The 16,929-nt window shown below is 36.6% G+C and overlaps 1 protein-coding gene and 1 non-coding gene across 2 annotated transcripts in view; one reads left to right on the forward strand and one right to left on the reverse strand.

Annotated features, from left to right (window-relative positions):
* The first annotated feature begins 3,635 nt into the window (after positions 1–3,635).
* On the forward strand, positions 3,636–3,708 carry TRNAF-GAA (transfer RNA phenylalanine (anticodon GAA)). Its single transcript has one exon. It is a non-coding gene; the product is annotated as a tRNA-Phe (tRNA).
* Positions 3,709–6,606: 2,898 nt separating this feature from the next.
* The window catches only part of LOC145684913 (uncharacterized), a 31,561-nt gene continuing 21,238 nt past the window's right edge, over positions 6,607–16,929 (reverse strand). Inside the window, exon 2 of the mRNA XM_081757264.1 lies at positions 6,607–7,054. Within this exon, the coding sequence (XP_081613390.1) occupies positions 6,861–7,054 (194 nt within the window). The 3' untranslated portion in view covers positions 6,607–6,860. The remainder of the gene's footprint in view (positions 7,055–16,929) is intronic.

The raw sequence follows: 16,929 nt of genomic DNA on the forward strand, positions 1-16,929 counted from the left end.
TACAATTTTTATAGAGGTAGTTCGTGAGTACTTCAGATTATATAACCGTAGCCAAATTGCCTCTATAAAAACTGTTGCGTGAGTAGCCTATCTTAGGATTCTGAAACATGTATTTTTCGATAGGGTACCGTCCGTACATATTAGTTACTAAGTGAAGTCTTGACCCAACTACAGTAGGTCCCATAATATTGGACCTATGGACCTTTAAAGTTCATTTTTTCATTTTTTTCCGGCAGGCTATAACTCTGAAAGAAAGCATTTGTGCACCCAGCTTGGTCTATACTTTTTGTCTTATTTTGGTGTCAGGAATCAGCTTCCAAACGTTGTCGGTGTTATTATTCACAAATTATTCACAAATTCCCACGTTTATGTTTATCAAACAGTTTATGAACAAGTATTTTCCTTAATTCGAAGATACAATTGGAAATACTGATGAAAATAATTACTTTTTGTTGTGAGTTGAGTATTTCCGTCACAGTCTTGAGCCATAACATTCTACTGGACGTAATAAAACTTCAATCATTTTGTATGGAACAATTTGGAAGTTTTACGTTTCTCGTATTATTTTCTTACGTTAAGTTTTGCTTTCATTTGATTTCTTTTTTTTTTTTTTTAAAGCACCATAAATGTTCCTTGGCACTTGGTTTTTGAGATTCATAAGTCACTGCATAAATCAGACACCAGCATGCATTTTATTAGGGATGCGCACGAGACGAGTCGAGACAGGATTTTCCTGACAAAATTCGAGTCGAGACACGGCTCTTCCAATAGAGAAATATACATTTTTCTAGTCGAGACATCACTTTTACAGCACATTTTCGAGACGAGACAGCCACAAATCTTGTCTCGTGCGCATCTCTACATTTTATAGTAACAACATTTGACAGTTACCATCAGTGGCGTATTTACGATTTTGTTTCGGGGAGGGGCTTTGCCTGAAAATGTGAAAATTCTGCAAGATATTTCATATACTTTACTATAGTAAGTAAGATTTCGGGGGGGGGGGGGCTTAAGCCCGGAAACTCCCCTAAATACGCCACTGGTTACCATTAATTTCAAGTTTATTGAAAACTCATTTGTCTACTCGTCGAGAGACAATTTTGTTAGTGTCAATAGACATGAAAAATCCTATAAATCCTGCCTTTTATTTATTTATTTATTTTATTTTATTTTATTTTATTTTTAACGAAAATTTCGTTTTTGAGAAATCATTGTCAAAAAATGTCCCGCATAGCTTTACTTTGTTCGGTCGCTCCTCAGTCGGTGGCCTTAAAGAGCTCATCCTAAAGTACACTGTGAGGGTTGATCCAGCTGATGGTCTGTACACCTCAGCTATACCGAATTCAATCTCCGATCGAGGTTCGGATCCCACATTAATGGTATCAGTCTGTCTCATCCTTTGTAAACACGATGTTATACTTATAAACTGTTTGAATGACTCCTACCTCAATACTTCCCTTCCTACCCTAGGTGTAGCTTTCATTAAAAGGTATATTAGTATTAATAATATTGTTTTAAATATATTTTCAGCTCTCGTTAATTTCTATAAGGTTACTTTTGAAATATCCTTTAAAATTTCAGTGACGCATTGTGGGTTGGCACCTCTGCTACAAATCAAGCTTGAAGATGATAAAACGTGATGGTATTCGCTACTTATGCGAATTATCATAGGATAAAAAGAATCTTTATGGTATGGCAAGTGGGGTGATTAGGGCTACCGTTCGAATAGGGCCACTTTAAGAAAATTCAATCTGGTAACGCTGGACAGCTAAGCAGAATGTAAAACTCCTCATGGAGGGAGAGCTTACCGTTAGTACGTGAGGAGTGTGAATGGAACAGGTGGATGCGTGTTGGTTGTACAGTTTTCATTGTATGAAAAATTGAAGTTATGTCCTTGAAGGTAAGTTGTTAGAATTTTACAAGAAGTTAAAATTCACTGTTGAGAATATTGTCTACCATATAGCATGTATTTTTCCTAACAATGAAACATTTCTTTGTGTAAGAGCGATAGTTATGGGTCAATAAATAGTCATTTGTTCAAGGTCAGTCAGTGCATGAAAGTAGGGTTGCCACCCAATGATATGAAAACATGTATAAATTGGGTGAATAGGGCCTAGTCATTTGGGGCGAATAGGACCACCATACTTCTAACATATTTTTGTAGATTTTTAAATTTTAAATGCCTGTAGTCATGTTGTTTTGAAGATGTCTTCACATATTAAGACGAATTTAAGAAAAACTATTAATTATTTGTTACTGTTTAATTTCAGATGGCCAGGTACGAAAGAAAAACTCAAATCAAAGGCATTTAGAGACGATATGAGTCAAAGACAAACAGCGAGGATGTATGGTGTTTTCAGAATGTGCTTGCAGAGAAGAATTAAAGGTAAGGCAAGTTTCAAACCAATTGAAAAGAAAGGAGAACAAACATATTTTACAAATGACCAAGAGCAGGGGTTGGAACAACGATTAGTAAAAATGTCAGAATGTGGTTTTCAAAACCATCAACAACCATGCTGTGCTATAGGCCCTGGATCTTCTACTGGAAAATCGAAATGAAGTCAAAAAAAGGAAAAGAGAAAACAAAGAACATGAAGTTGATTACAATATTTGTGCATTTTGTGGTATTTCATATTACCCACCCCAATTCTTTATCCTTCGGCAATTGGATACCTTGTGTGAAATGTAAAGCATGGTTTCATGCACGATGCGTAGGGCAGAGGAGAAGAAGATGTTCACATGCAGACGATGCTTGATTCTCTCTACTTCTTAAATACAAGTGTAACTTCAGACTCAAGTGCAATTATTGACTCTCAAGTGATATTATTATTTCATACGAGCAATATAATTTCATATGATATTATTCTGTTGTTTACTGTATTCCGATTAACCTACTAATGTTTTATGCTTACTCTGAATCCTGAAACAAAACCTACCTTTTTTTTTTTTTTTTTTTTTACAATATTGTTGTTTGATGACTCATTATTTCATGAATACTTTGTAATCCAATGTATCTCAATAGGAGTAACCATATTTCTGTACTGCATTATTCATTTAAAAAAGTGTTCTTTTCTTTGCATTATTGTTCTTTTTTTCGGACTATTGATAAGATATATGTTTGATGCCTTGATAAATAAATGTATTTTCCAATATTAATTCAGTGATAATTAAACTCAGTGGCTTTTTTCACCCTTTGGGTGGCCCTATTCACCCAATCAACAATAGTGAATAAGGACACTCGTAATACTTTGTCTTTTTTTTTTTTAATTTCCTCTCCAACCTTAGAGGATGTGTAAACATTTCTGGATAGAATAAATGACTAATGGATGTAGGAAGTATATTTACTACAAAATTCAGAAAATATAATAAAGAATGAAGGAGCAGCAGGTAACCCTTTAAAAAGTGGCCCTAATCACACACAATTACCATATTATACTTCTACAGTATTCTTGACATGGACACGATGGTAGTGCCGTAAGACTATTTCGAGCACTAATGTGGTTTACGACCAGTCCTGCGACACCAACCCAAACTATGCGTAGCTTTCTAATATATTTCCTTATTGGTGTTCAAACACGTTACAATGACGTCGCAATCAATCAATTAAATGTGATCTTGAAAATCTCCATTAATAAGCCGAAATAGCTCAGTTGGGAGAGCGTTAGACTGAAGATCTAAAGGTCCCTGGTTCAATCCCGGGTTTCGGCATGGCTCAATTTTTTTTCTAGTTTTAATACCGATTTTCGAATACTGTTATCTGTGGCCTTGGTTTAAGCAAGAACCTGTTTTTCTATTCCATTGAAGGAGATTTTCTCCAAAATGAATATACTCTATAAGACAAATTACTATTAGAAAGAAATACAATGTTTCTGAATGAAATTCATTCCCTATGATTTCGTTTTAGCGTTTCTTTCAGCAGTGAAGCTATATGAGGCGTGGACGTAGAGCTTAACGTGGAATCCGAATAACATAAGATCCCGGGTCTCTCACTCCAAAAGCGCGGATCCTTACCCTCTTAGCCGCGACTGAGCTCTTCTATCACATATGACAATATAGTATTAGAAACTAAGTTAATCTATTGGTCAATTACCACAGCCGTACTATTTGAATTTCTGTTTTGAGGATTTTTTTTGGGATCGGAGAAAATTGAGGAATAGACACACTTGGATAACTGAAACTTACTATACCTGCAGTTGCGATTGTATGAGTTCGAAGCATCTAAATCAATAGTTTCCAAACTTGGGGGCGTGAAGAGCGAGCAAGAGAGATGCATACTATGACAAAAATATGTGAAATAATAAATAAAACACAACTTGTAATAAGCATTTACACTAGTTTTAGAAAACTTCAAAACACCACATTTTTGACACCACGTCTTTCCTATTTCTTTTCAAGATTTCTACTTTATTAAAATCTAAACAATTGTGCAAATTAATTTATTTGTACAAAATACTCAAAAATGAGTACCGAATGCTATTTGAGTATATAAGATGGAATTCAATAACTTATGAAGTAAGGAGGGGTTGCGGTGGCTCAGTGGTAGAGCGTTCACCTGTAGTATCCCTTTCACCACGGTGTAGAAGGGTTATTACAATTTATAGTTTGTGATATTTTAGGTTCTGGTGTTGATTGAGACTCCCACAGTAAAGAATACTATATATCAGAAAGTCAACTAGCAGCCTATAATTCCTTGTAATATTTATTGGATGATGTATTATTTAACAAAGCAACGTGTTCAATATACATCTATATAGTTTAGTTGAGGATCAACTCAATTCTTATAACAGCCACTTTCTAACTTTACACAATATAAATAACATCCATTCATCACATATCATTATATTTATTTTCAATATTCATTTTCATATTATTATCATATTTATCACATTATTTACTTTTGAGGGCTGATTTAGTAAGAAGACACTAAGACCATCTCATCAATATATACATATATGTATCATCATCCAGTTAATGATCCCTTTATTCTGTGTTATGACAACTAATCATTTTACTATTCGGTAGATTTTAATTTGTACTTACAACATTATATATGAATTGCGGTTGGTATAGCTTTGATGTTTGATCCGAGGTACATATATTTTAACGATACATTTTACAATAATCCATATTAACTCACTCACAAAATGTCTTCTTTACTATAAAATTTATATCAGTTTGTTTATCCAGTAACGATTCGAAAAAGACTATTATTATTATTATTTTAGATTTGGTAAATTTTGGTACAGACCAGTATCCCTTAAAACATTCTCAAGAACATTTTGTAATGCGTCGCTCAGCTATACAATAGCGGCGTATTACATACCTCCGGTGCTTGGGGTCCCTGGTTCGATCTCAGCTCGTGCCGTGTGGACTTTGTGGTGGACAAACACCGTGCTAGTGGGTTTTCTCGGGGTTCTCCCGTTTCCTCCCACTTTCTTCATTTCACTCATCTCTCATCATCACCGTCTCCTTTAGCCTAACCAACATAATCGTGGGACGTAAAACTTAAAGATTTTTTTTATAAAGTAAGAGTAAAGGGAAAACTCAAATGGTTGAAATTGCTTTCCCTTCACAAATGTCTCGCTATTCGGTGGTTAGTTCGACAAATCACACCTGAGATCACTTTGCACTTCTAAATGGTTGCGATACTTCGGTTTTATTGTGGTCAACGTCGAAAATCCTGATTCATAGAGGAAAGTTGTCGAAAACTGAACGAGAACTTTAAGGTTTCTTTCACCACTCTTGGGTAAACAAGTAGGAAACAAACCCAAAATTCTTGCAAAGATGTTGATTGAAACTGTTCTTTGGCACCTGGATTGCACTTCAGTTCAATTGCTTAATTCTGAATTTCATGTGGAAGTTAAATTCACATCAACGATAAGAGGTGTTCCTGCTAATTCCCACTGCCAGTCTTCTCCATACAAATCAGGAAAATATTGGACACGTTAAGCGCCACGTATGCCCCATAGGACCGACATGTCTACCCTGTTTCGTTACTTTCTTAGGAGGCCGTAAGTCCGATCTTGTTGAGACTCCCCCATTAGAAGGGACCGACGCGGCCCCTTCAAAGGGTTTTGTGCTTACGGTCCAGTAACATTGCATTTTATTTATTTTTTTATCTACAAAATTATTAGCTGCCCATTTAAAAAAAAATCACCGTGGCGCTCAACGTGTTACTGGCAGTAATTGGAAATGCAGGCAGTATTCGGAGAGACACTGCTGGCACTATTCTATTTATTATTATTATATTATAGACATATTATTTCGCTCTCCTCTAGAGGGCACTCTCAGAGCTCCTGGGAGCAGTATTCCCCCCCCCCAAATGTCTGGAAGAAACACTGGTCGCGACACCTGGGTTAGCAGTGTATTCATGGTATTATTTTCGACTTGTGGTTTGAAGTCTTCCCCCTCGGCGCCGAGGGATCCTGAAATAACCACACCTTCTCAATACCCTGAAGACGAACTTGATCGAGTAATATGAATTTAACCTTATACTTTCTAACATGAAGAGTAATTTCGTTACAGAAAATTTACCTTAGTTTAATTTGGGTACTGGGTATGGTAGATTTTAAAAATAAGTTAGAATAATATTACTTGATATGCCTTTGTATTTAATATAAGACAGTACTCCACAACTACACTTTGAAACCAATAAAAGTTTAAATATTTTAATACATACTTTTTTTATGTAGCAAACATTGCAATAATAGAGGTTTATAATTTATTTCTAACGTTAAGATTTCTTTATTCAGAAAATGATACTGGACGTGCCATCTCTTGACGCCCTTCACAATCACATTGTCAGGAGAGGAAAACGTCACACGTGAACAGTACGTTTATTCACTCTAAGTATATATATATCAAACTTTGATAGTGACACTGGGTCCTGGAAGAGTATTAATAGCTTGACATACAATTTCAGTGGCTGGAACAAGAACTTCATATCCCGTGGCATCAGCAACGACTTTGACAACTTCTCGAATTATGGCGTTCACCCGTGTGTCCACAGTTTCAAACACTGGTGCTAGTAGAGCAATGTCGAAGTGCACTGGACCTATGAAATAAATAAATAATATATTTTACATAGAAATGGTTAATCGTGTTCATTAAGAATGTTACAATATTCAAGATGAGCTTGATTAGCCAAGATTTGAAGACTAACTTCACAGCAACTGCCGCCATGTTCATCTACCTAACTTATAAGAGCTACCATTTTCTTTCTTTCTTTTTTCAAAACGAAATATTAAGTAACATAATGTTGCTGGTAATACTTTAATTGCAATGCCAAAATGAATTAATAGATTTATTGCTTATTCTCACATAGGAAAATACACTTTGAGCTCACTAAAATGTCGGTAATTACAGTAGTCAATCTCTGTATTGATGCATTATCGTTTTCTGGTGTAAGCTCGTTTTCGGAGAGAAATAACTTTAAGGGTCCCTACACTACGATCCCTACATTTAAAAGAGTAGTAAACACCTTAAAAGTTAAAAGACAACTAGCTGAACCTACGCTGTCTCGTATAACCGTGTTTTTGCTTTATTTCAGGATAAGTAGAAACAAACTTATAAAGGAATTTCTTTGTTTGATTGTTCAGCAAGTAGCAGAAAGAATCTGCAGACAGTCAATGAGGACTTCGAAATATTTCCATTACTGGTTCCATTAGTGTATCGGAACGGTTGCTTTTCTTACATGAAACAGTGCTTACGGAAGAAGGTACAGAACTTAGGTGCCTCGCCTGAGAATATAGCAATGATTATGAAATATAGTTGACAGTTTCAAAGGTGTGTAGATCTAGCTTTTCGAAACTCTAGGGGACGTCGATGAAGGCTGGTTATTCGTCCATGATGAAGTTCCTGCTTATGAGAAGTAAGAAGAATTCTTGGATTGTTCTGTACATCAGTGACTGAAAAACGGAAAAATTCCTCTGGATATACGAGGGATGTCCAATAAGTTATGTACCTATCTTAAGACAGGAAGGAATGCAGATAGGCTCACCTGGGCTATCAATATTTTTCGATGTAGTCCCCATGGAGGTCTATGCACCGTCGCCACTTTGTGGGAAGCGAAGACATCCCGCGGAGAACAAATAGTCTTTGTTATGGCCTGCAAGCCACTGGGAAACAGCCTGTTAGACCTCGTTGTCCGACAGGTGTTTTTCTCTGTCACCAGTTGAGCCAAGAATTTGTCCTGGTCCTCCTGAAAGGAGTCCAACAATTCTTGGGATAACTGCATCCGAACAGTGCTCCAACTTTTGCAAATCCATTGTTTGCGGCGTCACACAAACATTCGCTACGTCGCGTTAACACAAACGCTCTGCTCACGAAACTGCGCTGCTCCGACTGACTTCAAATTGCGCATCGGGGTCAGCGTTGCCAGACTCACAGCTCGGAATTATTCCAAAACCTGATCTAAATTATGCTAGATTCGGTCAAATTATGCTAGATCCTCATAATTACTAATTCAGGAGTTTTAAAAGAAAAAAAAAACGAAGTTGAGATACGATAACGTAACTTAAAATACGCAGAGTCCAAGAATGCGTGGAGAGAACTTAATACTTTACGCACCAAAGCTTTAACTCAACTAAACTAGTGCAGTCGTTGCCAGACTCAATGGCGTATATATCGTATAAATGAATGTAAAGTGTTTGTTTACCTTTTTTGAAAGAAAATTACCTCGCAGCATAAGCGGAGTCGGGAGTTGTCTGCTGGGAAGGGGGGGGGGGGCAGATTTTTGGTCGGTCTCGGACCTTTCATTTCAGGAATAAAGATGGTCATGAAGTCAGAAATAAAGATGGTGAAGTTGTCAAAAAGTTGGGGGGAGAATAGCCCCCATAGCTCCGCCCATCCCTCATAGTTAAAGGATTAGAAAACCCTAGGTGGAGCCCCACACAAAAAAAGCCCAAAGCCTTTTCTAACTTACTTCACAAAATAAGACTGCCTGTATGGTTTACCGACTGCATGAATCAATGGACTTTCTCATCTCCAGGGTTTACGGCTTTTTGGTAAACTTGCTGAAATTATGCTAGATTTGGGCAGGATGCTAAAAGCAAGATGCTAGATGCTAAAGACATGCAAATTATGCTAGACCTGGCAACGCTGATCGAGGTTCCCCACAGTAGCCTTGGAGTGCGTGTTAGCCGCCACTATGCTCCGCTCCTCCCTTCCTGTCTAGGTAGATAACTAATTAGACGTCCCTCGTATGAATTTACTGCCAACAACAATGAAAAAAAATAGCAATGCAGTAGAAGAATGAAATAATAAGATGTACGATTTTTGGAAGTCCCCATCCGAAGATTTTAACATGCTATTTATAAATGGAACTTAACGTAAACAGAATCTAAAGAAAGAAACTACATATACAAATGAATGAATACAATAACAGTACTAAATAAATATTAAAAAAAAAAAAAAAAAAAACAAGACTACTAAGTGATAATTGACTTATTTTAAACATACCACAACAGTTGCACATTAGTAGGGGACTCCGACTATTTTGTCAGTCTCAAGCCCAGGAAAAGTGAGACGAAAATTGGAATTTTATCATTATTCAGTGTCGGATTTACGTATAAGCTAAAGAAGCTATGGCTTAGGGCCCCACTCTTTCGGGGGGTCCAAATATTTACAGAAAAGAAGGCATGTACGATACCAAACTAATTATAAATCTTACATACATCAAGAGTGACTTTGTGTTGTGTGGACTCCTATCATCTAAGTAATGGGACACCTACTGGTAGTCTGCTCCCAATAATAGTGCATACTTTCTTCATATACTGGTTGCATAGTAAAATATAACATCCAGCTGCACACTGCAGTGCAGACAGACAATTTATCATTGAGAAAAGATAGCTGGGCATAAGGGCCCCATTGCCTTCAATAGCTTAGCGCATCAATCTAAATCCGGCTCTCTCATTAATATTGCTATACATAATAATAATAATAATAATAATAATAATAATAATAATAATAATAATAGTTTTGTGACTTCCTAACTATGTTATGCATGATCATCAGAAGTCTCATAGGACAGCAATGTCCGGCTGTGTGTTGGCTGCCTATTTTCAGATCTACAAGGTGGGTACAAAGTCGCTTTCCCAAAAACAAGTAGAGAAAGAAGAGAATAAGCGAGCTATAAGCATACTTTTTTTTTGTACTAGAACTAACACTACTGTGTCTCTTAAGCCACGTTTCCACTTTACATGAATCTTATAGCTGTCATACAAAAGACCTTGCTACCCGATCTTTCTATCTACTGTTTGAAACACCGTGCTCGTGGGTTTTCTCGGAGTTCTCCCGTTTCCTCTCACTTTCTTCATTCCACCATTTCACTCATTTCTCAGTATCACCGTCTCCTTTAGCCTGACCGGTATAACCGTGGGACGTTAAACTTAGAGATTTCATTTCATTTTTCTACTGTTTAGATTTTACAACTTCTTGTAAGCAAGAAAGGTATCACCACCCATGCAGTACTGCAGTCCAGTGGACAAACAATTAACCTCCTCATTAAAAAGAAGGCAGATGAGCCCTCATTCAAGATGAATAATCGCGTAAACGGACACAATTGTTTTTATTGGATTGATAGCAATCTACACGAAATTGTAACAGAAGAGTTAAACGTCCGTGGTACCACTGCTTGAGGTGGTACTTGGAGTGGTGGTATTATTCGACCATTTTTTTCTTTTTTGAAGGAACTGTTACCAGTGACACATAGTGTTGTAAATAGAAAAAAAACCGTTCGTATTTTTTCAGAAATGTACGTTTTTTTTAGAAAAAAAACATCGCCTCTCGTTTTTTTTTCTAAATTTCGTTTTTTTTTAAATAGTCATTTGTAATGCATCTTACGTCTATTTAAGTATTAAATATTTGTATGTAGGTATAATCACCGTAAAATGCAACATAAATTAAATGCTAGATACTGATACGCTACAAATATTTTACAATTTACATGAATACCATATCTATTAACAATTCGGGTTTCAGCAGTTTTCATCAATATCAACTAAGAAATAAAAGTAGAAATGAAATTTTGTTTTTTCGTGAAAGCAGGCCTTTAATAAGTACGAAAATAATGTCACGAATAGCAGTGGTGCCCACCCCCCCTCAGGTCCATGACGCACCCCCCTGAATTGTCTATCCGTAGGTGTTCTTCCATGAAAAAAAATCTTTTCGATTAATTTTTACACCCCCTCAAACATATTTATATAGATTTAGCCCCCCCCCAAATATTTCAATGACGCAGTTTGCGACATAGTCCCCCCTTGTGGGTACCCCTGCGAACAGTATAAAATTCAAATAACTTGTCTAAAGATAAAAACTAATACTAATTTGCCTAATGTATTTTTCTAAATGTCATATATAAATAATTTGTCGACAAGATATATATGATATGCAGAGCCGGCTCTACCATATATGCAACACGTGCATTTGCGTGGAGCGGCAAGTTTGGATGGTCCGGCAAAATCTGTCATAAGTATATTATTTAAATTAAATATTTCTTGTTGGAAACAGACTTCATGATGATGGTAGTTACATTTACTAAGCTGACCTTCTATTTGAATACTACATTCATAAATTATGTTTAGGTTGCATTAGTTTAAGGCCACATGGACAATGCTAAAGCAAATGGTCGAATAAATCCGAGCACAAATTGCTTGATTGTTGCCAAATGCAAGAATTCAATTCTCGAATAGTAGTGAATATCTGTTCCATTTAGTAAGTTATCACAGTTTTGATATGACAACTAATCGTGTTTTAGTCAGAAACAAGTTCCTTATCATTGAAGATAGAAACAAGTTCTTTAAAAAATGTTAACAGATATAAAAGAGAAATCAAGAAATAAAGATAAAAGAGCTAGTTGCACTGGAATTGCAAACTGATACATTGAGATTGAGGCTCGATAGTGAATTCTATAAAAAGGATTACCATCTTTCTTCTGCAGGTGTGTTTGCTTTATCTTTCACTAACATAATAGATTAATATTTAAAGAAAAAAAAAAACAGACACAAGGGGATTGCATTTGTAGTAAGTATTTAAGCCTTTCTGAGTGCAACTGCACTTACCCTCCCCTTCTTGCTGGAGTAGCATAATTAAAATCATGACTTTTAAGATTTATTCTTTCTATAGAAGGGGGAGGCGGCAAATTATGCCATTGCACGGGGCGACAAATTGCCTAGGGCCAGCCCTGATGATATGTATATACAAGACATGAATATAGGATGACACAATTTGAAGTAATGCAGGGTGTTTCAAAATGAATATTAGGGTTTTGAAACTTTGTAGTATCTATTACAATTAACTTACAGTTATAAATATTATATCAAATGAAAGAGCAACTCAAATAGTTTTGTACTCACGCATGTACGTGCATTGTTTCTTCTGCCTGCCGTTAGAAAGAGCAAGCAGCAAAGATGTAGACTAGAGAGCAGAAAGTTTTTTTGTGCTTTAATAAAGACTGAATCTGTACAGTGCAACGGTCTGTGTGAAGAATATTAAGGAGACGCTTGCAACTACGTCCTTATCGTTTGCAATTGCTACAGGTCTAAAGCCTACAGACTACGGTTTAAGTGCCAATTTCGCAAGTGAAATATTGCTGCATAACAATGAAGATTTTCTGGATCGTGTCGTCTTCAGTGATAAATCGACATTTCACCTAAGAGCTAATGTGAACACTGATAATGTTTGTATCTGACCGTCAGCAAATCCTCAGGAGATGGTACACTTGAAACGAGACTCCCCTAAATTGAATGTGTTTTGTGCCATATGGCGGAAAGTTTATGGGCCTTTCTCGCCTATCGACTAGATGTGTGCCGTGTGACGAATGAATCTCACATTGAACAATTGTAGCAAAGACTGTTTGAGGTGCCCTTTTACTTGACGCATTGCTTATAATTGTACGTAAAATGTAATAAGTACTGTACTACGAAGACTTAAAACCCCAAAATTCATTTTGAAACACCCTGCATTTCTCACCAACAGTGTTGGAACTAAGATGTAAAAAGGAGAGAAAATTTTCCTTATAAAGTTATTGTTTACAACAACGATATTATTATTAGTCGAGACTATAACTACAACAAAAACACGAATTAGTAGTCAAAAAATGTAATCAAATGTATACTCGGTGGCCCAGGTGGCCAAAGTGGCACACACGGGTGTGTCATTTGTTTAATCCACTCCTGTGTGGACACTAATTAAGATATCGAGATATTATTCTTTCAAAATATGGTTAAACTATAGTTTATCATATTATTTTTTTTCTGGTGTCGAATTTCCTTCTCAAATTTCACCCCAGTCAAAAATTCGAGAATTTTCTGATTTCGTATTTCCTTTACTTCTTTTTTCCTTGTAGCTTCCTTCGTAGTAGAAAGACCTCCTTAAGACTTGCTAGGTAGATACCTAGGATGGATACCTAACTGTTGACATCAATTAGACGGGCCTGCGCGCAGTGATGCTAATTAGGGAAATTAAATTTTCCTAAAATTTGGGCAAAAAATTAGAAATTTTTGTTTATAAATCCGTACCTATACGTCCGAGTGCAAGTCAACTTACGCCAATCGAACATTTGTCCTTACGTAACAAACGCAAGTACAGATCGTTACAATGGGGTAATTAGGGAACGCACGAAAAATTCGTATTTAGGTTCTAACCCTTGATTTTCTAGTTTTTCCCTACTTTTCTGTTTACCGTAATATATTTTTGGTAATTACAAGTTTTGTTCCTTAAATATCGTCATAATACTTGTAGGATATATTAGTGGTGTAGCAATGTTTAATTTAAGATAGTTTACGTCTGTCTGGTAGCAGTGTTACCAGCTACAGAAAATTTTAATTCCAGATTTTAGGAGCAAATTCTGGAAAAAATCCCTTTTTATTTCTATTATTTCCTTCTTGTTGGCTACATTCGAACAAATGTAACAATGTCTAACAGCCTCATCCTTAGCCTACACAGCGTATCATAAAAAGTTTCACTAGAATAATTAGGGAAAGTACAGTTGAGGTTTATAATAAACCATGTTCTGTAAATGGTAAGAAAATGGTGAATTTCTGAGGTAGAATGAGATTTTTTTTTTAATTTCTTGCTTACTTTGTTATATATCGCCATGATACTTGTAGGATATATTCTTGGAGTACTAAGGTTTATTTCAGATAGTTTTCGTCTGTCTGATGGCAGTATTTCCAGCCAAAACAATTAATTCCCGCTTTCACGTAAAAAATTCGGAAAATTTCCCTTTTCCCCTCTATTATTACCCTCTTACTGGCTACATTGAAACAAACGTACTACTACCTGAAAGCTTCCTCTTTGTCCTACAGAACGCACCGTAAAAAGTTTCAATAGGATAACTAGAGAAGCTGTAGCCCCGGCATATTTGATTTTTGCTTGTGAGGCGTAAAAAGTGTCAAAATTTCATGTGTATGACAGAATTTTTTCTTTCCCTCTTTGGATGAAAGCAAGCGACTTCAGGATTTCACTGTACCTTGTCAACACACCAAGGATTCTTTTAGGTGATTTGAACCCATATAGCAGGAGTGGTACTAGATACAAAAAAAATTAAAATTCGGTTAGGGATATTTTTGTAAATTTTCACCCCTACATTTCCCTCAATAATTTCCCACCCATTGGCAACACTGTAACGCAACTTACACCAAAAAATAGTCACATCCATTTTCTAAAAAACAAGGCCTTAACAATACCAATCGAATGAATGGTTTTTGAGCAATAAGTCACTAACTGGAAATGTAGGAAAACGCCAAAAATGACCTCGGGCCGAAAGGAGTAATCACACAATTTTTGCTAGTATATAGGTACAAAGAAACAAAAGATTTGTAAGTGACGAGGGCTTCGACTCAAGTTCTGTTGATTATTTCAATAATCTGCAACGTAAATCAATAAATAATAGTTGCCAGAAAAAAAACAGACATTTGAAAAAAAACATGAAAAAGAACGATGTTTTTTATTGAAAAAAAACTTCACAGAAAAAAACCGTTTTTTTACAACACTAGTGACACATACCTTGAGATCTCACAGGAAGTTGTCATTCTAGAACTTGAAGATAACCCTCGATATGAAAACATTCAGTTCACGTGGCACCACGGTAGAACACTGCCTCATTTTGGTGTTGAGTGAGGGATTTCTTGGGCCAACATTTAGATAAATCGTGGCCACATAATCATCGTGGTACGACAGGTTGCCTACCTCGTTCATGTGACCTCACGCCATGCAACTTCTTTCTGTCAAAGACGAGGTGTTTTCCGGGCAACCGAAGGAGTCGCTTGAAACAGCTAAACGAATAATCATTCAAGAGATTGGATGTCAGTCCTAGGTTGTGTCATGATATCCGTAAAACGGTGTTGAAGAGACATATCTTGTGCACTGAGCATGATAGAAGACAGTTTGAACAGTATTTGTAAGTATAATAAAGATTACCAAGCCACTTAGCTTCTTAACTGTAGAAAGCAACTTCGTGCCCATCCTGTGTATATATTTATATGTAAGCCATAGAAGAGAAGGTAGTTTCATATAGAAAGCAAGCCATATACTCATCATCCAAGGTTGTGCAAGCCTATACAAAGATTTAAAAAATATTTTTTTATTATTTATTATTTTTATTTTTTTTACAAGGTTAAACCGGTCAAAGGGTACACCCTTTCTTCGGGAAGGGCATGAAGGGAAAGCTAAGGGATAGATGAGAGAAGGTCAGGGCTAAGTGATTTTTTAAAATTTATTTATTTATTTATTTATTTATTTTTATTTCCAGTACATTTTATTTTGAGGTTTGCATTGATTCATGTAGTTGGGTTTTCATATTCTTTATTTCTTTATTTATTCAGGACATCCATTTCATCAAATATGGAGGGCATCAGTTAAGTATCTATAAGCGGCGAGAAATTGAAGGTAGGAGTTCATCCACGGGATAATGAGATGATAGATGAATGCAGTGCAATTGGACAAGACAAACAGGGAAAATGATTAGTAGAGACAAATGCAGGGTTAGCTTCTGTTCTGTGGCAATTCAGAACTAATGAGCACAGATGAGCTTCTGGAACCACAATGATGAGTACTAGTGCAAAGATGGATAGATGTGCCGTGATAAATGGTCAGGGTGGTAGATGGCAAAATCTTGTTTAGTAGGATCGTTGTCATCAATGGTATTGGAGTACATTGTGAGAAGATGTTGAAGAGGGGTACCAAGATATTGAGAAGGTGTGTCTAGCAGGATGTCTATATGAATGGCGTCAAGAATAAGGGGATTACCTGATTGAATGTCTTTGGTAATGTACTTGGAGCGGGTTTGTTCGAGATGTTGAAGAATGGTAGGAAAAGTAATTCTCTCGTAGAGTAGTGCGGTAGGGGACGGAAGGCGAATGCGAAAAGCTAGTCGAAAAGCGTGGCGTTCAATGATTTCTAGTCGCTGATACACTTGTGGTGGGGCAGATATCCATGCAGTATGGCCATGAGTGAGTGCCGGTCGGAGAAACGATTTGTATGTTGTAAGAACAGTTTGTGTATGGAGGCCCCATGAGGTACCTACTAAGCTTTTCAGTAAAGCTAGTCGTTTAGTGGATTGAGATTGGATCTTCTGCAAATGGCGAGAGGTGGATAGAAGCCTGTGCGTAATATGAAGGTGTTGATAGATGCTAGGAGCTCTATAAGTACTGGGGGAGCCGCCTTGATGACTTATACGTGATAGAGTCAAAGCCCGGAGCTGTTGAGCGTTTTCGATGGATGATTGCTTGGATATCTGCCGGAAGAATTTCAGAGGTTAGGTCATTATCAGGTTCCAAAATATGTGTACAGTCGAGTTGGAGAAATCGGTTATGTGGGTCACAGAATCGTGTGATGCGACGATAAAATAGTCTATTAACCAGTTGAGGTGGTGGAGTGAATATTTGCTGAAAATAAGTTGCGAAAGCATTAGCCTTCTCGAGATCGGTG

This window comes from Thermobia domestica, chromosome 5 (genome assembly GCF_964235325.1).
Source record: "Thermobia domestica chromosome 5, izTheDome1.hap1.1, whole genome shotgun sequence".
Taxonomy (NCBI): Eukaryota; Metazoa; Arthropoda; class Insecta; order Zygentoma; family Lepismatidae; genus Thermobia; species Thermobia domestica.